The sequence below is a fragment of the Carcharodon carcharias genome, chromosome 3 (genome assembly GCF_017639515.1).
Source record: "Carcharodon carcharias isolate sCarCar2 chromosome 3, sCarCar2.pri, whole genome shotgun sequence".
Lineage (NCBI taxonomy): Eukaryota > Metazoa > Chordata > Chondrichthyes > Lamniformes > Lamnidae > Carcharodon > Carcharodon carcharias.
In genome coordinates, this window is record NC_054469.1 from 91,347,353 (window position 1) to 91,370,686 (window position 23,334).

General features: G+C 44.0%; 1 protein-coding gene across 1 annotated transcript in view; it reads left to right on the forward strand.

Annotated features, from left to right (window-relative positions):
* Window positions 1-23,334, forward strand: part of LOC121275628 (adenylate cyclase type 1-like) — a 440,566-nt gene that overhangs the window by 340,537 nt on the left and 76,695 nt on the right. Inside the window, exons 13-14 of the mRNA XM_041183119.1 lie at window positions 1,555-1,811; window positions 2,411-2,537. Of these exons, the coding sequence (XP_041039053.1) occupies window positions 1,555-1,811; window positions 2,411-2,537 (384 nt within the window). The remainder of the gene's footprint in view (window positions 1-1,554; window positions 1,812-2,410; window positions 2,538-23,334) is intronic.

Consider the following 23,334-nt stretch of genomic DNA (forward strand, 5'->3'; position numbering starts at 1 on the left):
CAACGAGTCAGTGGCTCCAGAATACTGAAATTCCATCTCCACTGGCAGAACGGTGGAGAAGTGGCCTCCCATTACACTCCGAGAAACTTACAGACCCTGGTGGTTGCTTTTGTGGCTTCTTCTCTTTGAGGCAGGGTGATTTCATCTAGGAGGACCCATAGATCAAGATCTCAGAAATTTCTTCTATCATCACTGTTCAAAGTTCACAAAAGACCAGCAACATCCAAGTGGATTGGAATGATATACAACATTCTGAACTCTACATGCTGTACCGTTAATCAGACTTTAATTTAATAACGATTCTAATATATTATTAACTTCCATGTTTTATAATTTTCCTTTTCCACGTGCTCAGTCTGTTTTTATTTGTTAATCACAGAACTTACATTTGAGGATTTCTTGTTTTTAAAGTTTCATAGTCTTCATAAAAAAGTGAACAAGGGGAGAAATGGGAGTAAAATTGTGGGAAAATAATTGTTATAGCATGAGAGCAGCAGTGTCCTTTGGATAAGGCATTACATTAAGGTGCTGCCTCCCTGTTCAGGTACCAAAGCAATATTTGAAGATGAGCTGTATTTGAAGAGAAGTCTCCTGACCAATATTTCTTCCTTAACCAGGAAAATAACATGATGAACTGGTCAGCTACAACACAGATGTTTGTGGGACACTGCAGGAACAAAATTATTGCAGTTTTCTTACATGATAACAGTTGCTAATTCAAAAAGTTCATTTTGTGAAGCAATTTGAAACAATATGGGAATGTGGAATTCAAATCACAAACAGATCAGCCATGATCTTATTGAACAGTGGTACAGGCTTAAAGGACCAAATGGCTAATTCTGCTCCTATTTTGTATGTTTGTATGTAATAAGATAAAGCATAGAGAAATGTAAATATTTATAGTTCTGGAGATATTTACAAAGGACCATCTATCTAGTCCTCAGTTTTATAATTCGTTAATTCATATAATAGTTACAGAATAAAAGGAGGCCATTCAATCCTTTGTATCCATAACAGCTCTCTATTAGAGCTACTCAGCTAGTCCCATTCTCCAGAGCCCTACATTTTTTTCTCTCTTCAGATAATTATTCAATTCCCTTTATAAAGTCCAGATTGAATCTGCCTCCACCACACCCACAGGTAATGCATTTCCAGATCCTAACCACTCATTGCATAAAAACATTTTTTATGTCCAATCACAATGACTTCTTACTGGGTTATGCTAATCCATTAATAGTGAAATTTTGGAATATTCAGCTTCATGCTTATTTTCTTTACTATAAAATTGCAAAACTTTAGAAAGTTTTTTATTCAACATATATATCATTAATGAAATACAAGAACAGCAAGTACAAGCCAGTAATTAGAAAGGAAATGTCTTCTAAAGTACAAAGATGTTCCATTGCTTTAAACATTTAATTTATTTGCAGATTATAATGTATTAAAACAAAGTAAACACAGTCAATTTTCATTGTGGTATTATAGCATAAGGTTTTATAAAGATTTTTAAAGGAAAACATGTCAATCCTTGTTACTGTGTTCTGCTTTACACAGGTTGGCTGCATGCCTTGGCTATGGACTACCAACTCGAGCAGCTCCATTGTTATTATTGCCGCCGATGGGCTTAATAAAACGATGGCTGAATTGCCCTGTGATGCAGCCCATTATGCTTTTCTTGCTTGTGTTGTTGGAACACTAAGTCTTGCGATATTCTTGCGCATATCTTCATTACCAAAAATGATCCTACTTTTCATTGTCACTATTTTGTATATAGTAGTTTTTGAGATTAGTGGATACAGAAGAGCAATGGGGTAAGCATTTAATTATTTAAATATATTATCAATTTAGTTGCATATTACATTTAAAGCTCTTGCCTGATGATATAATTATCTATATTATAAGTTAAAAATTAGTGTGGCTAAGTTAGATTTGCAATAGTGGTAATAAGATTAAGTTATGAATAATTATTAAAAAGACAGAAATGTTTTGCCTTGTACCACGTGTGCCCTAAAAATTATTGGGGCAAGTGAAAGGACCACATTATTAAAGTTTAAGAGAAAAAAAACACTTGTTGTTCACCAAAACCATGTTTATTTTTCACTATATAGAGAGCCCTCAGCTGTTTTGTGAAGTCACTCAGCCTTGTCTAAAAGTAGGCCTTATAACTTCACTAAGTGTAGTTTCCAGAATAATCCATAAAGCGGGTACAAAAATTTGTTTATTTTTCTTATACTTTGCAGATATGTATTTAGCAAAAGGAGTACGTTGATTTGTTCCAACCATAGATACTTAATTCATTATTTCTAAATACAGTGATTCTAGATTAATTTATTGCATGCATTATATTTCTTACTTTATGAATAGAAAATGGTTTTAATAAATGTGTTTTTTCTTCTGTTTATTTCTGAAGACGTGGCTCGTTTTATATAAGAGGATATGAATCCATTTTGGCAATCCTACTTTTCTCTTGTGCACTTGGACTTCACTCCAGACAACTGGACCTAAAGTTGCGTTTAGACTACCTCTGGGCAGCACAGGTAAGCTTTTAGTAAAACATTTACATGTTTTTGAACACAACCAAACACAAAATTGGAGATAGAAGTTAAACATATAAAGAGAAAAATCTTATGTGTAGGAAATGTGAAATAGAGAAAAAAAAACAAAATGTACAACTGAGTCAAAATCAAAAAGTAGCTCAAACAGAATATTTTGTTTAATGTTGCTTTGATGCGCCGTCCATCATCCCAAAATCAGTAATCCTTGAATGTTTTTCACACGTGTGTTTTATATTATTTTCATTATAATAATTTTACAGTCAGTCTGGGATTTGCAATTAGAATTTTCTGTTATATTTTTGGATAACCCATTAGGGATTAAAAATTTTCTTGAGGAAGGAATAGAACCATGGAACCTTAGAAAAAAGCCATTCAGTCTATTGTGTCTGTGCCGGCCAAAAAAGAGGAAAAAAGAAACTAGCCGCTCATTTTAATGCAGCTTTCCAGTACCTGGTCAATCGCCTTGCAGGTTACAGAGCCTTAGGTGTAGATCCAAGTACCTTTTAAATGAGTTGAGCATTTCAGCCTCAACCACCTGTTTAGGCAGTGAATTCCAGAAACCTACCACCTTCTGGTGTAAAATGTTTTTCCTCCTGTCCCCTCTAATCCTTCTTTCAATCACCTGAACTCTATGCCCTCTGGTAACTGACGCCTCAGCTGGGGGAAACAGATCCTTCCTGTCTACCCTATCTAGGCCCTTCATAATTTTGTACACCTCCGCATCCTCTGCTGAAAACAACCCTGCCCTATCCAATGGCCTAAATTCTCAGGATAGCGGGGGTACCGCAATCCGAGGACTCCCCGCCAGCTCCAGGACCCCCAATGCCATTTTACGCTGTAATGAGCATTGATTGGCATAAGTCGGGACTTCCGGCCTCACTCTCCTATCCCTCCAGGCACAGTGCTGCAGTGGCCGAAAGAGGCACTACAGAGAGCTGCCTGGAACTAAGTCCTGGGACCCAGAGGACAGGTAAGTGGCAGGGAGGATAGTTAACAAGGGGCGGGGGGGTCGGGGGGGAGGAGAAGGGGGTTGCAATGGGATAGGCCGGGGGCGGTGAAGGAGGGTTGGAAGCCACTGGACCCACAGGGAGAGTGCCCCCGGTCAGAAGGGGCCTTATGATGGAGGCATTCCCTTAATTTGCCAATTGTCCAGGATTTTAAGGGGTCCGTGCGACCTTCGGGTCGGCGCACAGGCCCAACGGACAGGTGGATAGGAGATTATTTAGAAAAATTTTTACAATGTTGGGATATGTGGACTCAGAGGGGTTTTTCATGTTTTACATGAAGTTATAATTGATGAAAGTGTTTAAAAGTTGCCTGTGTGATTGTTATTAGTTCTCATTGATGTCCAAGAGGTTTTTGTGTAATTTGAAACCAGTCTGCAGATAGCATTCTTTATTGGCCTTGCAGCTTTCCGGAGGCCTCCATTTAGCCTGGGGCTATGGGTTCTGACCTCTCCAGTGGAGGCAGCATCCCTGAGGAGGAAGGGAGAGATAGAATAATGAGGAGGCCAGGTGTGGACAATCAGCCTCCAGGGGAGGCACCTTTGGGAGGCCAGGCGCAGGCTCAAAGGGCGCAGGGCCAAGAGGTTGTCCAAAGTGCAAGGGGCCACAGAAGACACCACTATCCTGCTGCCAGGGTAAACAGGCGGCAAAGCAGCTACCTCAATATGTCTGAGGTGCAGTGCCGAAGGAGTCTCCGACTCTCAAGGGAGATAGTCAACTATATCTGTCAGATGATTGGCCCTGAGATCTCCCCTAACTGTGTGGGAGGACACCCCATGCCAGCGGCTCTGAAGCTCACAGTTGCCCTCCACTTCTCTGGCTCCTTCCAGGGCTCGGTGGGTGACCTTTGCAGTGTCTCCCAATCAGCTGTCCACACTTGTGTCAAGCAGGCTACAGACGCTCTGTTCAGACGGGTATTGACCTTCATCCACTTCCGTTGGGAACAGGCAAGTCAGGCACAGCGAGCCAGAGGATTTGCGGCCATTGCTGGCTTCCCCCGCATCCAGGGTGCAATAGACTGTACACATGTGGCCATCAAGGCGCTAGCAGGTGAAACCGGTGCCTTCATCAACAGGAAGGGCTTCCATTCCATGAACGTGCAGATAGTGTGTGATCACAGGATGCAGATTTTACAAGTCTGTGCAAGGTACCCAGGCAGCTCCCGCAACGCCTACATCCTAAGACACTCCCAGGTGCCAAGGGTCTTCAGTGCTCTGGCTCGGCTGGATGGTTGGCTGCTGGGTGACAAGGGCTATCCACTCAGATGGTGGCTCATATCGCCAGTCCTCCATCCAAGAACAGAAGCTGAGCAGTGATACAATAGGAGCCAGGGCACCACAAGGGCTGGCAGAGAGAGCCATTGGTCTTCTCAGGATGAGCTTCCGTTGCCTTGACCGCTCAGGGGCACACCCCTGTACCCCCCAGATCGCGTCTCTGTGATCGTGGTAGTCTGATGCGCCCTGCACAATCTTGCGCTGGAAAGGGGGGCTGCAGTTGACGATGAAGACCTTGATGCATTGGATGAGGCTGCACATGATGAATCCAGCAGTGCCTCAACGGATGAGGAAGCACAGGGCAATGATGAGGAGCACAACGACGACCTGCTATTACACCCAGGAGGCAGGGAAACCCGGGACAATTTAATCCAATTAACCTTTAGCTAGCTCCACACACATGGATCAGCAGGAACAGCATTGCCTGGCGCTTCCACACGTGGCACTTTAGGTGCTACATCTTCCACCTGTTCAGCTGCAAATAAGGCCTTCGGACAGAAACATCAATGTCCACTCAAACACTCATGATATGTCTGTGAAAAAGAAAAAAGGACCACAATGAAAAGACCCTCAGCCATGGTTACAAAGGTGGACTTTATTGTGTCCAAAATTAAAGCACACATGATTATTTCACAATGACACAAAAATGGGTCCCTATTCTAAGGCCAACACAAAATCACCAGTGACATACCCAGGGAGTGCCTAAGGTGCCTTATGCTTACGTTTGCGGGTGCCACGTCTAGGTGCCTCCCCATTGCCCGGAGTGGCTTGAGAGACAGCCTGCTAACTCTGCTATCCTATTGGCCTAGATGGCCTTGGCGGGCGTCCTCTGGCCCGTGGAGCCTGTGATGGCCCCACCTGGGAGGGAGTGGCCATTTCCTGAACTTGCACCTCCCCAGTTGTTGCATCCTCAACGGAAGAAATGTTGACTGGCAGAGGGGTGGAGGAGCTGCTACCCTCATCCGGAGCACCATGAGAGGAGCTCGTAGTGATGACAGGCAGCTGCTGCGCCAACGTGAGGTCCAAATCTACCTGCCTGCTCACCGCAGATACATTGGCTCCGAGCACCTATGCTTGGTGTCCACAACATCTCCCACAATGGAAAACACCACCTGTGGCCATTAGCGCTCTGAGGGCTTGCAGGTCAGAGCGTAACCCAATCGTATTTTGATCCATTCGGTTAAAGCCCCTCTCTATGAGATTCGCGAATCTCTCATTGAAGGAATCCTGATGCTCTGCCCTGAGGGCGGAATCTTCACTTGCACTCTGCCTAGACTCCTCCATGGCAGCGAGCAACTGAACCACTCCCTCATGCAACCCTGCCAGATGTAAACGCACTTTCTGCCGCCTTTCCTGCAGCTGCTGCAATGGGGACAACTCCAGAGGCACGTCATCAGTGCTGGACTCAGCATGTGCCTCGTCCCCTGCAGCTGTCTGGCTGCTGGAGCCATCGGCACTCTCTGCCCCTACCATCTCCTCCAGCGATCGTGATGTGCCCTCTCCACTGTGACCTGGGACACTAGCCAACAGTAAAGACCCCACCGAGGTGTATGTGTCTGTGCTGGTGCCTGACTGACTGAAATGATGTGCCGCAAGTTGCACATGTTGCCCCTCAGGTGTGGAGGGGGGGCTGCAGTATGGACGTGTGGGTCGCTCTGGTGGTGATGCTGAAATTAACAACAAGGACAGTGCATCAGTTAGCGTACAGTCAGTTCAACCTTTCATCCCTTTCCCCCCCAGCCTCATAAGTCGCTCACCCTTAAAGACCCGAAGGAGAAGAACATTAGTGGGGTAGAAATGAGTCAAGATGGGCCCAAACCATTAAACGTACATGCAGACAGGCTGGTCAGATGGCCTCAGGAATGCCACATGACATGTTATGAACCATAGGAGTGGGGAGAGTGCAGAGGTACCTGACCTGGATGCATTGTGGCCTGGATAGTTGTGCAGCTGAGGAAACATCTCAAACAGTTGTGACATTTTCCACCGAACACAGGAGATTGAGGGGTCACATTATTGATCTTCATTCTGTAAAGAGGAGCATAGACCGGGTGGGCAGAAAGCAACATTTCCCCTTGGCGCAGGGATGAGTAACGTGGTGACATTCATCTAAGTTGAGTGCCATGATGTTCACAGCTGAGGTGCTGAGGACCTTTCGGACAGAGTAATGTGGGGCTCACTGGCTGAATGGGTATAGGCCCAAGCCCCCTAGAATGGAATCAGTCTTTGGCTGGGCAGCAGCGATCCAACAGCATGTTAGACCACGGTGACAGTGGTCACAAATGAGATAAGGTGACTTTGGAAGGTGATGGAGACACGATTCCTCAAGGGGACGAGGGTCCCTTCTGTATGACCCACATGTCAGAATGTCTCAGTCTGTGAATGAGCAGTGTTGCAGCATTAACGATTGCAGCAACCATCAGTGGTTTGGATGGTGTGCAGACAGAGTGGATGTGACTATGGAACTCAAATGGGATAAGGTGACTTTGCCCGCTGGACCCCACCCTCCTGCCCCCGGCCGCCCTGGCCTCCTGACTCCTGCCCAGCTCCATGGCCTGCACCTCGAAGGGTGTGAGTTGCTGGAGGAGGGTGTGCCCACCTCCAGTCCTCTGGCACTCCAGGGCATTGTGTTGACTTTTTGCCTGCAAAACAGAGAAGGGGACTTATTGGGGCTGCTCGCTCATGTACTCTGCATGCGCACGCCGCACCCAACCACAGTGGCCCATCTGAGGCCTCCAGTGGCTCCTGTCCACACTACTGGTGATCAGTCCCCAGAAGATAGCGCGGCTGGTCCCAACCCCCTCCCCCAATGGTCCACTTCGACACCTTCGGCATCCATCACTTTGAATAGCACACGGGTCTTTGTGCCCATGGCAATGAGGAGCAAATAGGTGCGGTGCCGATGCCAGAAGATGGGACTTGCCCAAAAGACCTTGAGGCAACCCTTGGACCATCTCATTACCATCAATATGACATGTGTTGGAGTTCTGAGTATGTGTCGTGCGGCCTCCCCTGCAGGTTGCCCCCAGACTACTCAAATGTCACAGAAACCAGCATATGCTGTGGGGAAAGCCCTTCTTCTCCTTAACCACTAAGGCTGATGTAAGCATTGTCAGTACCCTTTTGCCCACCCAGCATGCAACAGATGTAGTAACGACAGCAATACATGGTTGGGCGGTGGGGGGTGGGGGGGGTAAAGGCTAAGGCTGCCTTCTGGGTCAAATGGCCAAGACAGACATGGTACTCACCCATCCGGAGAGCAGCAAATCATTCAATTGTTTTCTGCACTGTGTGCCAATGCACCAGACATCATCATGGGTGCTTACAGCCTCACCCACCTCCTTCCATGCCTGGCTGGTGACATGGGGGGCCCTCCTCCTCCCATCCTCAGGATACGGAATCTGACGCCGGTTTCCTACCTCTTCCAGGAGGACAGCAAGGCATGCATCTAAGAATCTGGGTGCACAGTGGCCCCCTGCTGCAGCCTGCCCTCCTCCTCCTCCATCTCCTCCTCCTCTGCTCTCTTTGGAGCATTTCTATCTCTCTGAGTGGCCATGGTGCATTGCCTTAAGCAGGCTGCCTGGCCGCTCTTTAAACAGGCTGTCGGCTCCCCATTGGAACCGGCTGTCTGAACACATCCGCCCTGGTGACTATTTTCCCATTCTCCACGGGAGTTGCAAAGTTGTAGTGCAGGCCTTAATTGGTCCTGTTTCGCCAGCGGCAATCGCCCGCCCGCTGCCGTTGAACATAAAATTCTGGCCCAAGCCATCAATATATACAACAAACAGCAAGGGCCCCAACACTGAGCTCCCTGGAAACCACTTTCCATTTGCAAATACATCCATCGACCATTACTGTTTATCTCGTGTCACTGAAACAATCTTGGATCCAACTTGCCACCTTCCCCTGTATCCCATGGGATCTCACTTTTCTGAGCAGTCTGCCATGTGGGACCTTGTCAAATACCTTACTGAAATCCATGTAGACAACATCCACTGCACTAACCTCATCAATCCTCCTTGTTACTTCCTCAAAAAATTCTGTTAAGTTAGTGAGACATGATCTTCCCCAAACAAAACCATGCTGACTATCCCCAAACAATCTGTGCCTTTCTGAGTGACAGTTTATCCTGTCTCTCAGAATTGTTTCCAATAATTTGCCCACCACCAAAGTCAGACTGACCAGCTATAATTTTCTGGCCTATCCCTCGCACCCTTTTTAAATATTGGTAGAACATTCACAGACCTGTATCTGGTGAGGATTGCAAAACGATTGCCCGAGCATCTGTTATTTCCTCCCTGGCTTCCCTTAACAGCCTCGGATTCAATCCTTTCGGTCCTGTTCAAGGATGCCAGTCCCTCCAGTACATCTTCTCTCACTATGCTTATTGTATCTAATATTTCACACTCCTCTTTAACTAGAATGTCTGCATCATCCCTTTCCTTATTAAAGACAGAGACAAAGTACTCATTGAGAACCCTGCCCACATCTTCAGCATTAACATATATGTTACCATGTACATATCTGATAGGCTCTACCTTTTCCTTAGATATTCTCTTGCTCTTAATGTACTGGTAAAACACCTTATTTTATCTGCCAATATTTTTTCATATCCGCTCTTTGCTTTCTTAGTTTCCTTTTTAACTTCACACCTGTACTTTCTATACTCCTCTAGGCTTTCTACAGTGTTAGTTTTTTTTAAAATGTCATAAACTTTTTTTTCTGCTTTATCTTACCTTGTATGCTTCTGGATAACCAGAGGGCTCTTGATTTGGCAGTACCACCTTTTTCTTTGTGGGGACTACCTACGCTGTGCCCATAGAATCTTGCTTTTGAATGCCTTCTACTTATTTGACTCAGTTTTCCCTTCTATTGCTGCTTCCAGTTCACTTTTGTCAGTTCACCTTCAGCTTTGTAAAATTTGTCTTCCTACAATTTGGAACTTTTATTCCTGTTCTATCTTTGACCTTTTCCATAATGATGCTAAATTAACTGTATTATGGTCACTATCTCCAAAATGGTCTCCAATTGTTACTTCATCCACTTGTCCTGCATCATTTCCTAAGACTAAATCTAGAATTGCGTCCCCTCTCATTGGGCTTGTTATGTGCTGGCTAAAAAGGTTCTCTTGAACGCAGTTCAAGAATTTTGCACCCTCTGTGCCCTTCACACTTTCGTATCCTGATTGATATTAGGGTAGTTGAAGTCTCTCACTATTACCGCCCTATTTTTCACTCAGAAATTTGCCTACATATTTGTTCTTCTATTTTCTTCCCTTCCATTCTTTGGGGGTCTATAGTACATTCCTAGCAGTGTGGCTGTTCCTTTTTTAAATTTCTGAGCTCAACTGTATGGCCTTATTTGATGCTTCATTTAGTATATCACCCCTCCTCACAGCTGTAATCAATTCTTTAACCAATAATGCCACACCCTCACCTTTCTTACCCTCCTCTATCCTGCCTGAAAACTCTATATCCAGGGATGTTGAGCTGCCTTTCTTACCCCTCTTTAAGCCAAGTTTCTATCATAGCGACAATACGTTGCCATGTGTCCATCTGTCCCTCAGCTCATCAGCTTTATTTGCTGTACTCCTTACATTTACATATACACCTTTTAACACTGCCAAATTCTTGTGCAAATAATTTGTGCTTTTCTGCCTTTCAGAGTCAATCACTAATTTTCTATCTCCCATTCCTTGCTCTGAATTTGCCATTCCCCTGCCAATCTAGTTTAAACCTCCTCCCTCAAATAGTTTGATATAAACCATGCCAATCCTAAATGTTTAATGAATTAAAAGATAAAAAAGGAATTGTTTTCTACATTTATGCATAAATCCCAATTATATACATAACGGGCCGAATTTTCAGCCCACCAGGCGGGCGGGCCTGACCCAATCTCCGGCAGGTGGGGAGCTGATCCCTGCTGGAGAAGCGGGCCCCACTGCCATTTTAAGTGGGTGGGCCAATTAAGACCCGCCAAGCTATGCGCATGTGCACAAAAGAGCGCACATCTCCCTGAGGCTAAGTGCTGCCTCAGGGAGATCGCTGAAAGTTGTTCAAACATTAAAAATAGAAAAATAAAAAAAACCTTAACATGTCCCCCTCATGTGACGATGTCACACGAGATGGGACATGTTAATAAATTTTACTAAAACTTTATTAAAGTTTTTTAAACCCTACATGAAACCTCATCCCGTCGGTGGGTGAGGTTTCGTGTTTTTTCAAAATCCCGCCGGGGCTCCTGGCCTGCCCGTCAACCTTAAGGTTGGATGGGCAAGGCCTTTAATTGTTTTAATTATCTTGTCAATGGCCTCAATTGGCCATTGACAGGTTGGCAAGCGCACAGCTGATTTTGCTGTGCCCCCACCTTTCTGAATATTTAAATGGGGCGGGATGACGTCGGGGGTTCCTCCCAACATCATCCCACGTCATTTTGCGGGTCAGTGAGCGGGCCCTGCCCCCTGCTCACCAATATCTTTAGGCTCTTAAATTGTAATTTTAAAGTAAGGAATTTAGTATTCTTTCAATAATCTATCTAATTCAATATTGCTTCCCCTGCTTCCACTGATGCATTAGGGAAACACTTTCCATGAGATGTATCTTTTGAGAATAATGGCTGAAACTGGCAGAAGTGATTTACTTTGGGGCCTGAAGACTGAAGAAAGTTTGACTAAGTTTCGCTAAATATCCCTTAGGGAAGGAAATCTGCCGCCCATACCTGGTCTGGCCTACATGTGACTCCAGGCCATGTGGTTGACTCTTAAATGCCCTCTGAATAAGGGCAATTAGGGATGAGCAATAAATGCTGGCATAGCCAGCGACACCCACATCCCATGAATGAATAAGACCACTTATTATTAGATATAGTAAAGATCTTTGGGACTGAGTCTTTTTCTTTAACTGGATGCTGCTGAACTTGCCTCTGATAGTTTGAGGCCGCGTGGCCAAAGGGATACATTTTACCTTACCCACACTAAGAGGCTCTGAGTGCTACTATGTTTTACTTTTTGCAACTTGAAAAGAAATTGGAATGCCTAGAAAGTACAGCACCGAAACAAGTCATTCTGCCCAACCAGTCTGAATTGACATTTACCATCCACATGACTAAATAGCTGTAATTGCAGTTATCAGCCCTGTTGTCTGTATGTCCTGGGACATTCTTCTAAAGTTTCCAGTATTGGGCATACGTCTCTGTCTCATTTTCCCCTTTGCTGCATTTTATTCAGTTATGTCTGCAGGTTAGCCTCATTAATACTTCAAGGTTCTTTCTACCTCTTCCCAATGTCTTGCTCCCTTCTTTGAGAGTCGATGCCTGACAGTTAGCTCAGTCTTTCTATACATTCAGTGCTTCACTGCTACTCTGCCAGCCTGCCTGCAATATTCCCTTCCAAACCTCAGGCTCCCAACCACTGACCCAGCAAAATTATCCAATTAAACATGAGTGTTGTAGTGCTGAAACAAATGGGGATAATTACGTTAGATGACCTTACCTTCTCTGGTGAGCTCAAGACTGCGGGTGATCAGTGAGTGAACATTCAGCCTCAATTAAGGAACGCTGGTGTAAATAGCATTGTGAATTTTTCAAGGTCATACTGTGTGAGTAAATAGATGAGGAACTTATGCATGGCTTGTAGCTTTTGTACAAATTCATGTTGTTGAAAAGAGGAAAAATGAATGCTGCAATAGCTTCAGATAGAGGAATTTTTACTTCTGGGATTTGGTTGCAAATTTGAGCTGCATAAATGACATAAAAGTCTTCATTCCCTTTGGGTGCAAAGGTGCAAAGTTTCAAGGTTTCAAAGCTTCTGGTATGCTTAAGTTCGCAGAATTGCATGCCCCTATCAATTACTGTTTGAAGGTCTCACTCAGAAATTTTAAGGATGGTAGGGTGGGGAGCAGAAATTCTGCTGCTGGTCTCTGAGGTTAATTTTAGTGTCAGTGTTGCACTGTGCTTCATCTGATATTGCATAAAGGAGGAATGATCATTTAAAAAATCATAAATAGAGAACATATGAGATACACAGTGGCAAACTGGGAAGTGTCAAGTTTACCACAGAAGAGACTGCACTGGTGAGTATTAATACTGTTGTTCAACAGAAAAAATGCTTCACAACTCCATAGCCTGTTACATAAAATAGGGGAAACACATCAGATAGTAGCTTTAATCATTTTAATTATAGGCACTATTGAGAGTGTTTTATATTGCCGGTTATATCACTTGAATTAATTCTCTATTTTCCCTCCCCATCTCCTGGGTTGGTAGGTGGCTAATGAAGTAACCATGGATGTCAGTGGTTCCTTTAGAATGTAATGACAGTCTTCATTCAGAGTAAAATTGAAATTAAGAAAACAAGACATTTATTTTTCGAAAGAGTATCATATGTAGTTTGACTAAAATTGGTTTCTAATCTGAGAGAGAAATAAAAAGCCTTAACTTGAAGCGGAGCACTAGAAGACAAACAAGAGCACATCTTAAAATGAAATCGAGTTACTTGACAGAATGTAAAAGAACTGCATGCACTTTCATTTTAATGAAATGTTATTCTGCACATTAAGCAGGTGTCTGAATACTATCTTCATCAAGATCTTTATTTTTCTGTTTTCATCTTGTGTTCTGAGCATTGAGTGGGAGTGAATATAATAGCATGGTGGCTGACTGAAGCTATAGGAAAGAAGCACGTATTAATGGTGCAAACGTAGCAAACCAGAGAGGAGGTTCTTTTTTGTAAACAGTAATCACCATTAAGCATTTACAGTATTTGGCATATTGAGGAAGGATGTACTAACTGCTAAAGGTATTGAAATGAATGTAAATAAATGATGCAGGGTATATGTACACTGTGGATAGAATTTTCCCCCCATTGGTCAAGGATGTGCGTGGAGGCGCAGACCAAATCGACGCCCCCGATTAGGTCTGCGCCAACATTTTAAGTGGGCGGGCCAATTAAGGCCTGCCCAGTGTGGCGCGCACCTAGAAGCGCTGTGTGCTCCCTGTGCAGGTGAGGGGGGTGGGTGTTCCCTGAATTGGGAGTGCGCTCATTTGTGCATGCGCGTGAAAGAGCGCACTCATCTCTCTAAGGCTAAGTGCTGCATCAGGGAGATCGACGCCAAATTTAAAAGTGGTACATGTAGAGAAATTAAATTTTCCTGACATGTCCCCTCATGTGACACTGTCACATGAGTTGGGACATGTCCATCACTTTTAAGTAAACTTTTATTCCATTTTTAAAAACCTACATGAGACCCCATCTGGATGGCATGAATTGCAACATGTTAGCGTGCAGTTCCAGCAAATAATTAGGTAGGCAAATTGAATGTTTGCCTTTATTGCAAGGGGGAAACGAGGTGACTACTCCAGTATAAAAATAGGAAAATCTTGCTACAATTCTTCATATAGTCACTTGCAGCACAGAACTTGAGTATTTTTGAAAAAAGAAACATGTTGTTGAAGCTTTCCATCTTGCACTCATCAGACAGGCACAGAAATACCAAATTTCAAAGGAAGCAACAATTTAAGCTGCATGAGAAAAAGGTGCTGATTGGTTGGCTAGTGGATTCTGGTTGAGGCATGGCCATGGAGAATGTACCAGGGAAAAGTTGTCCCCAGTGCCTTAGTTTAACTGAAAAAAGGCGTAATGCCTGGACAAATTAATTCTGTTTGCAGAGCACAGGGCTCTGCTTATGAATATATCCAGTGAGTGTAAGTGAGCCACATTGCGAGCACAATTGATGATGTTAAATTGGTTGTTCGTGTAGTTCTTAGCACGTTCTAGATTTTTCAGTAAGTGCTATTCAGACATGCAAATCTGCAAGCTTGACAAAGGGACTGGAGTAGTCATCCTCAACAAGCACGATAATATTGACAAAATGCATGCTGTTCTTAATGACGGTTCTAAAGTCCAAATTGGACCCACCGCTATGTATGACCACTCAAAAGCATGTTACAAAAATGTTTGTTAGACTTGTGCAAAAGTAATGAGCTGCCTAGTGTTGTATATGATAGGATTCGTGATTCACATGTGGGCTGCTTATGACACATGAAAGTTATATCCCTTTATGCTCCATCTTATCTGTGACTGGTTCTGTACAACAGGAATTGGCTAAATGATTGACTGAGTTGCTACAACCAGTTGTGAGTGAGTTTTCCAAATACACAGTGAAGGATTACTTCACTTTCACGAAGATTATACAAGATAATATGCATATCAATAAGAATGCCAGGTCCGTGTGCTTGTTCAACATTGTGAGCCTATTCACTAATGCACTGCTCAAGGAAGCCATAGACGTTTGTGCTGCATTGATTTATCATGGCAATCTAGATGTGCCACCATTGTCTGAATCTGTATTCATTGAACTTATAAACCTAGCAACTCATGGGGCAGAATTTTGCCCTTGGTGGGCGAGCGGGCCTCACCGGCTCGGCAGCGGGCAGGCAGCCGACCCCTGCAGCTGAAACGGGGTCCGCCGCCATTTTGAGTGGACGGGACAATTAAGGCCTGCCCAACAGTAAGCGCTATGTGCTTCCTGTGCAGTGGGGGAGGGAATCTCCAAATGTCAAAGTGCGCTCTTTCACGCACTGCTCCCTGAAGCAAAGTGCTGTCTCAGGGAATTTACTGACAGGTAAGAAAAGTCAAAAAGAGAAATATTAAAATTGTTAACATGTCCCCCTCATGTGACAATGTCACACGAGATGGGACATGTTAATAAGAAACACAAAGTTTATTAAATTTTTAAAAAACAGACATGAAACTTCATCCCGCCAGTGGATGAAGTTGCATGAATAATCTGGAGCCCGGTGGGGCTCCTGGCCTGACCGCCAGCCTTAAGCTTCAACATGGTTAACTAGCCTGTCAATGGCCTTAATTGGCCATTGACAGGATGGCGGGCAGACAGCTGATTTCGCTGTCCGGCCGCCTTCCTGAAGATTTAAATGGATAGGGATGACATCGGGGGTTCCTCCCAACATCATTCCACGTCATTTTCCCCTCGGCAAGCGGGCCCCGCTCCCAAATCACTGAGGGGAAAATCCTGGCCATGGAGTTCAGTTCAGCTTTAACTACATCATGTTTGTTCAAATGATGGTGTTGCCATTGGATCCCCTCTCGGCCCAGCTATCGCTAACATTTTCATCAGTTTCCCGGAGAAATTTGTTTTTGAAGGAATGACTTGAACCTCCTACACGTTGCATAATGAAGCTTGGCTGACAGCCCAGACATCCATTAGACTGTTGAAACAGCTGGTCCCCAGGGAAAACATTACTCGATTGACAGTTCTCGTTCATGATCTATGTTGTCAATTGCACAATGTTTATTTACACAAGATAAAGAAATTTCATGTCTTTGCAGTTGGTGCTGTTGATACTTTAAAGTGTCTGGATGATTGGCACCTTTTATTGGATTGAAGGTTTTTTAAAGTCGACAATTATGAATGAATTACTTTTACTAACAGCTTTTTTTTTAAAACACATCCTATTGTCTCTATGGACTTAATTGGTTTTGTACAGAGTGTATAGTGGGTGAATGGGCATAGAGGTGTCAAAGCTTGGCTTAGAGGATGAGGGACCATGGCGGGGTGGGTGGATGGTGGTGGCGTCTGAGTCTTTTTTTAATTCTTTCACAGGATGTGGAGTCCCTAGCATGGGGAACATTTGTTGCAAATTCCTAATTCCCTTGAACTGACCTTCACTAGGTCTTTTCAGAGAGTAATTAAGAGTCAACCACATTGCTGTGGGTCTGGAGTTACATGTGGGCTAGACCAGGTAAGGATGGCAGATTTCCTTCCCTATAGGGCATTAGTGAACCAATTGGGTTTTATAACAATTGGGTTTTTATAACAATTGGTGATAGACTTTACATGGTCACCATTACTGAGGCTAGCTTTAGCCATATTCCAGATTTATTAACTGAATTTAAATTCCACCAGTTGCTGTGGTGAGATTTGAACCCATGTTCCCAGAACATTAGCCTGGGTCTTTGAATTACTCGTCCAGCGACATTACCACCATGCCACTGTCTCTCGCAAAGTTGACATGAATGGGACATGGGAAGTTTGTGAGGCATGAGGGGGTGTGAAGGTTGAGGGAGAGAGAGCTGTTCTTTGTTTTGCTGTTATTATTCCGAAATCCCAGAGCACCAAGTGGGCCTTTTAAACATCCCAGCTCAGCACACAGCAGCCTCTGAGGCTGCCTCAAAACTCTTCCTGGGGTTAGTGGGCCTGACTCCTATTAGCACCCATGCCCCATCTCCCACCCCGGAATAAAAATCTCACCCTTTCTGGCACTTTATCCCGTGGCATGCGCGTCAGTAATTTCTCGTCTCCCACTGTTTCAAAGAGGGAACCCAGCCTATGCTGTCCTCACATTTCTGGATTCCAACCTAATCCAGCCAAGACAACTTAATGAAACTTGTCTCTTTAAGAAGTGTAAAAAAGCCCTGAACCAGTCTTGGCACATTTTTCTATTCAATGTCAGTCTACAACATTGAAGCACCCTGGGACACGATGACGTAGTGGTAATTTCATGGGAGCAGGCTAATGCTCTGGTGAGACAGGTTCACAATCCCATCAGAGCAGCTGGTGGAATTTGAATTCAATCATTAAGCTGGAATTAAAAACTAATCTCAGTAATGGTGACCATGAAACTATCATCAATTGTCATAAAAATCCATCTGGTTCACTAATGTCCTTTAGAGAAGGAAGTCTGGCCTTCACGTGCCTCCAGACCCACAGCAATGTGGTTGATGCCAAGGAAGCCTCTCAGTTGTATCAAATCACTACAAAGTCTAGCAGGAATGAAACCAGTCAGACTACCCAGCATCGAACTAGGCACCAGAAATGACAATGGCACGCCCACTACCAACCTTGCAAAGTTCCCCTTATTAACATCTAGGGCATGTGCCAAAATTGAATGAGCTATCCCACAGACTAGTCAAGCAACAGCCAGACATTGCCTGTAAGGTATGATTCCCTGAGTAAGACTATATTCCAGCCACCACCACCACTATGCCTGGGTATGTCCTGTTCCACCAGCAGGATAGAGATAGCGCTATAGTGTTGGGAGGGATTTGACCTTGGAGCCCTCAACATCGACTCTGGATCCCATGAAGTATCATGGCATCAAGTCAAACATGGGCAAAGAAACCTCCTGCTGGTTACCATCTATGAGTGCAACCCACCCCCTCTCCAGTTAGCTGATGAATCAGTGTTCCTCCATGTTGAACACACTTGGAAGAAGCATTGAGGTTGGTAAGGGCATAGAATCTAAACTGGGTGGGGGACTTCAGTGTCCATTACCAAGAGTCGCTTGTAGCACCACTACTGACCGAGCTGGTGCGTCCTAAAGGACATAACTGCTAGACTGGGGATGTACAGATGGTGAGGGAAGAACATACTTGACCTCATCCTCACCAAACCTCTGTTGCAGCTGCAGCCATCCATGCCACTATCAGTTGGAGTGATCACCACGCAGTCCTTGTGGAGACAAAGTCCCATCTTCACATTGAGGATCCCCTCCATCATGTGTGTGTCATGACCATCGTGCTAAATGGGATAGATTTTGAACAGAGCTCACAGCTCCAAACTGGGCATCCATGAGGTGCTGCTGGCCATCAGCAGTAGCAGAATTCTTTACAACCACAATCTGTAACCTCAAGGCCTGGTACATTCTCCCATCAAGCTGGGCAATCTACCCTGGTTCAGTGAAGAATGCAGGAGAGCATGCTAGAAGCAGCACCAGGCATACCTAAAAATTAGGTGTCAACATGGTGAAGCTACAACACAGGACTACTGGCGTGCCAAACAGCATAAGCAGCAAGCAATATACAGAGCTAAGCAATTCCACAACCAACAGATCAGAGCTAAGCTCGGCAATTCTGCCACTTCCAGTTGTGAATAATGGTGGACAGTGAAATTGGAGGAGGCGGCTCCACAAGTATCTCCATCCTCAATGATGGGGGAGCCCAGTACATTGTTGCAAAAGATAAGGCTGAAATATTTGCAACCATCTTCCGCCAGAAGTGCCAAGTGGATGATCCATCTCACCTCTTCCCCAAAATCACAGATGCCAGTCTTCAGCCAATTCGATTCATTCCATGTGATATCAAGAAATAGCTGAAGGCACTGGAGAGCGCAAAGGCTATGGGCCCTGACAATATTCCAGCAATCATACTGAAGACATGTGCTCCAAACTAGCCATGGTCTGAGCCAAGCTGTTCCAGTACAGCTACAACACTGGCATTTACCTGGTAATATGGAAAATTGCTAAGATATGTCCTGTACCCAAACAGCAGAACAAATTCAGTCCAACCAATTACCACCCATCAGTCTACTCTTGATCATCAGCAAAGTGATGGAAGGTTTTGTCAACAGTGCTATCAAGTGACACTTACTCAGCAATAACCTGCACGCTGATGCTAAGTTTAGGTTCCACCAGGGTGACCCATTACCTCATTGCAGCCTTGGTCCAAACATGGCAGAAGAGGTGAGGGGAGAGTGACTACCCTTGATTTCAAGGCAGTATTTGACCGAGTGTGGCATTAAGGGGTCCTAGCAGAATTGGAGTCAGTGGAAATAAAGGGGAAAACTCTCCACTGGTTGGAAACACAAACATACAAACATACGAAATAGGAGCAGGACTAGGCCACTCGGACCTTCGAGCCTGCTCCACCATTCAATAAGATCATGCCTGGTCTGATTTTAACCTCAACTCCACATTCCTGCCTACCCCCAAAAAGCTTTCACCCCCTTGCTTATCAAGAATCTATCTAATGCTGCTTTAAAATATCCAAAGATTCTGCCTCTACTGCCTTTTGAGAAAGAGAGATCCAAAGGCTCATAACCCTCTGGGAGAAAAAAATTCTCTTCATCCCTGTTTTAAATGGGCAACCCCTTATTTTTAAACAGTGACCCCTAGTTCTAGGTTCTCCCACAAGAGAAAACATTCTCTCCACATCCACCCTGTCAAGTTCCCTCAGGATCTAATATGTTTCAATCAAGTCGCCTCTTACTCTTCTAAACTCCAGCAGATACAAGCCTAGCCTGTCCTTTCCTCATAAGTCAACCTGCCCATTCCAGGTATTAGTCTAGTAAACCTTCTCTGAACTGCTTCCAACTGATTTACATCCTTCCTTAAATAAGGAAACCAATACTGTACACAGTATTGTGGTCTCTCTAGTGCCCTGTATAACTGAAGCATTACCTCCTTACTCTTGCATTCAATTCCCCTTGCAATAAATTATAACATTCTATTTGCTATAATAATTACTTGCTCTACCTGCATATTAACCTTCTGTGATTCATGCACCGGGACACTCAGTTTTCTCTGCATCTCAGAGTTCTGCAATATCTTACCATTTAGATAATAGGCTGTTTTATTCTCCCTGCCAAAATGCACAATTTCACATTTTCTCACGTTATACTCCATTTGCTAGATCTTTGCCCACTCACCTAATCTATCTTTTTCTTTTTGTAGCCTCCTATGTCCTCTTCACAATTCACTTTCCTACCTATCTTTGTGTCATCAGCAAATTTAGCAACCATATCTTTGGTCCCTTCATCCAAATCATTTATGTAAATTGTAAACAGCACTGGTCCCTGTGTGACACCACATGTTACATCTTGCCAACTGGAAAATGACCCATTTATGCCACTCTCTTTTTCCTGTTAGCTAGCCAATCTTCTGTACATGCCAATATATTAACCTCCACACCATAAGCTTTTTTTTCTCAATAACCTTTGATGTGGCACCTTATCAAATGCCTTCTGAAAATCTAAGTATAGTACATCAACGGGTTCCCCTTTACCCACAGCACATGTGACTCCCTCAAAGAACTGCAATAAACTGGTTATGCATGATTTCCCTTGTACAAAGCCATGTGGACTCTGCCTGATTACCACGAATTTATTTAAGTGGCTTGTTATAATATCTTTAATAATAGCTTCTCACATTTTCCCTATGATAGATGTTATGCTAACTGGCATGTGATTTCCTGATTTCTGTCTTCATCCCTTTTTGAATAAAGGAATTACATTACAATCTAATGGAACCTTCCCCGAACCTAGTGAATTTTGGAAAATTTAAATCAACGCATTAACTATCTCACTAGCCACTTCTTTTAAGACACTAGGATGAAATCCATCAGTACCAGGGGACTTGTCAGCCTGCAACTCCAACAATTTGCTCAGTTATGCTTCTCTCGTGATTGTAATTTTCTTGAGTTCCTGATTTACCCAATGCCTGATTTACGCATTTCACATCCGCTTCCGGCCTGCCAATGGCACATGCCCAACAAATGTAAAATTCAGGCCCAGGGCTAGTATAGCCTGCTCTCTGGTTGGTGCCAGTACATGCTGTTCTAAGAAACTATCCCAAAAACATTCGATGAATCTAGGCTCCCTTTGCCAGCCTGATTTTCCCTATCTATGTGCAGAATAAAATCTCCCATGATAATCGCCGTACCTTTCTGACAAGCTCCCATTATTTCTTCTTTGATACCTCATCCTGCCATATGATTACTGTTAGGGGGCTTTTACCCCACTCCTACAAGTGACTTCTTGCCTTTATCATTCCTCATCTCTACCCAAACCACTCCATATCCTGGTTTCCTGAACTTAGGTCATCCCTCTCTAATATGCTAATACCATCTTTAATTAACAGGGCCACCACTCCACCTTTTCCTAGCTTCCTGTCCTTCCTACATGCCACTTACCCTTCAATATTCAGGTCCCAATCTATGTCAACCTGCAGCCATGTCCCTGTGATGGCTATTAGATTGTACTTGTTTACCTTAATTTGCACTATCAGTTCATCGGTTTTGTTTCAAATGCAACGTGCATTTCGACACAGAGCCTTAAGTTTTGACCTTTTATTATTTTTGTAACCTCTGCCTTTATCAGCTGATTTACCCTAAGATTTGTAGTCTCTGTCCCTTCTTGTCATGGTCTGTTAATCATTTCCCACATTGATATTTTCCTTTCTTGCCTTGTCTCTACTCTTTGGTTTACCAAAATAGATCACTCGCCCACAATATATAGCTTAAAAACCTCTCTAATTCCCTAGTTATGCAACTCATAAGAACACCGGTCCCAGCACGGTCCAGTTGTAGACCATCCCAAAGATATGGTGCTAGTGCCCCATGAACCGGAACCCACTTCTCCCATTCCAGTCTTTGAGCCTTGCACTTGTCTCTCTAATCTTATTCGTCCTATGCCAATTTGTGTGTGGCTCAGGTAATAATCCAGAGATTATTACCTTTGAGGTTCTACTTCTTCATTTGGTACCTAGCTCCTTATACAGGGTATACAATCCATGTCCATAGTAGTAAGACCTGGACAACATTCAGGCTTGGGCTGACATGTGGGAGTAACTTTTGGGCTGCACATGTGCCAGGGAATGACCATCTCCAAAAAGAGATAATCCAACTATCACTCCTTGACATTCAATGACATTACCGTTGCTGCATCCCCCACTATCAACATCCTGGGGGTTACCATTGACCAAAAAATGAACTGGACCAGCCTACAAGGGCAAGTCAAAGGCTGAGAATTCTGCAGTGAGGAACTCACCTCCTGACTCCCCAAAGCCTGTCCGCTATCTACAAAACACAAGTCAGGAGTGTGATGGATTACTCTCCACTTACCTGGAGGATGAGTTCAACTGCAACAACACTCAAGAACCTCCACACCATCAAAGACAAAGCAGGCCGGTTGTTTGGCACCCCCTTCCACCACTTTCAACATTCACTCCCTCCATCAAGTGGCAGCTGTGTATACCATTTACAAGATGTACTACAAAAAACTTATCAAGGCTCCTTCAACAGCACCTTCCAAACCAGCGCCCTCTACCACCTAGAAGGACAAGGGCAGCAGATAGATGGGAACACCACCACTTGCAAGTTTTCCTCCAAGCCACTCACCATCTTGACTTGGAAATATATTACTGTTCCTTCACTGTTGCTGAGCCAAAAGCCTGGAACTCCATAACAGCCAATATACCACATGGACTGCAGCAGTTCAAGAAGGTGGCTCAACACCACCTTCTCAAGGGCAATTATGGATGGGCAGTAAATGCTGGCCTAGCCAGCGACCCCCACATCCCATGAAAGAATAAATAAATTGGTGGAGTTTCTGGTTTAGTTTATTTTCAGATAGACTCACGATATAAAGTAGCCTGTTCAGAAAATTCTGTTATATTGCTAGCTGGGCTGCACCTTAATATTTGCAGTGTGGTTTTGCTTTAGTTTTCATGCAAACTCTTGTGCTTTACAAGTTTTGGGAAATAGTATAATTGTAAATTAGACATTTCTTGGTTCAAAAACATTGTAGACTGTTCATCAATCAAAGGTGTTGTTTTAAATTCAGCACAGTCACCAATGAATCAGCATGTTCATTTAGAGAAGTTATAAGGGCAGAGGAATTGCACAATAAGTATATATCTGGAACACTAGTATGTTGTTTCCTATTACTCCCCTGAGTGTATTTAAAATCATCAGCGAACAATAGGAAAAAA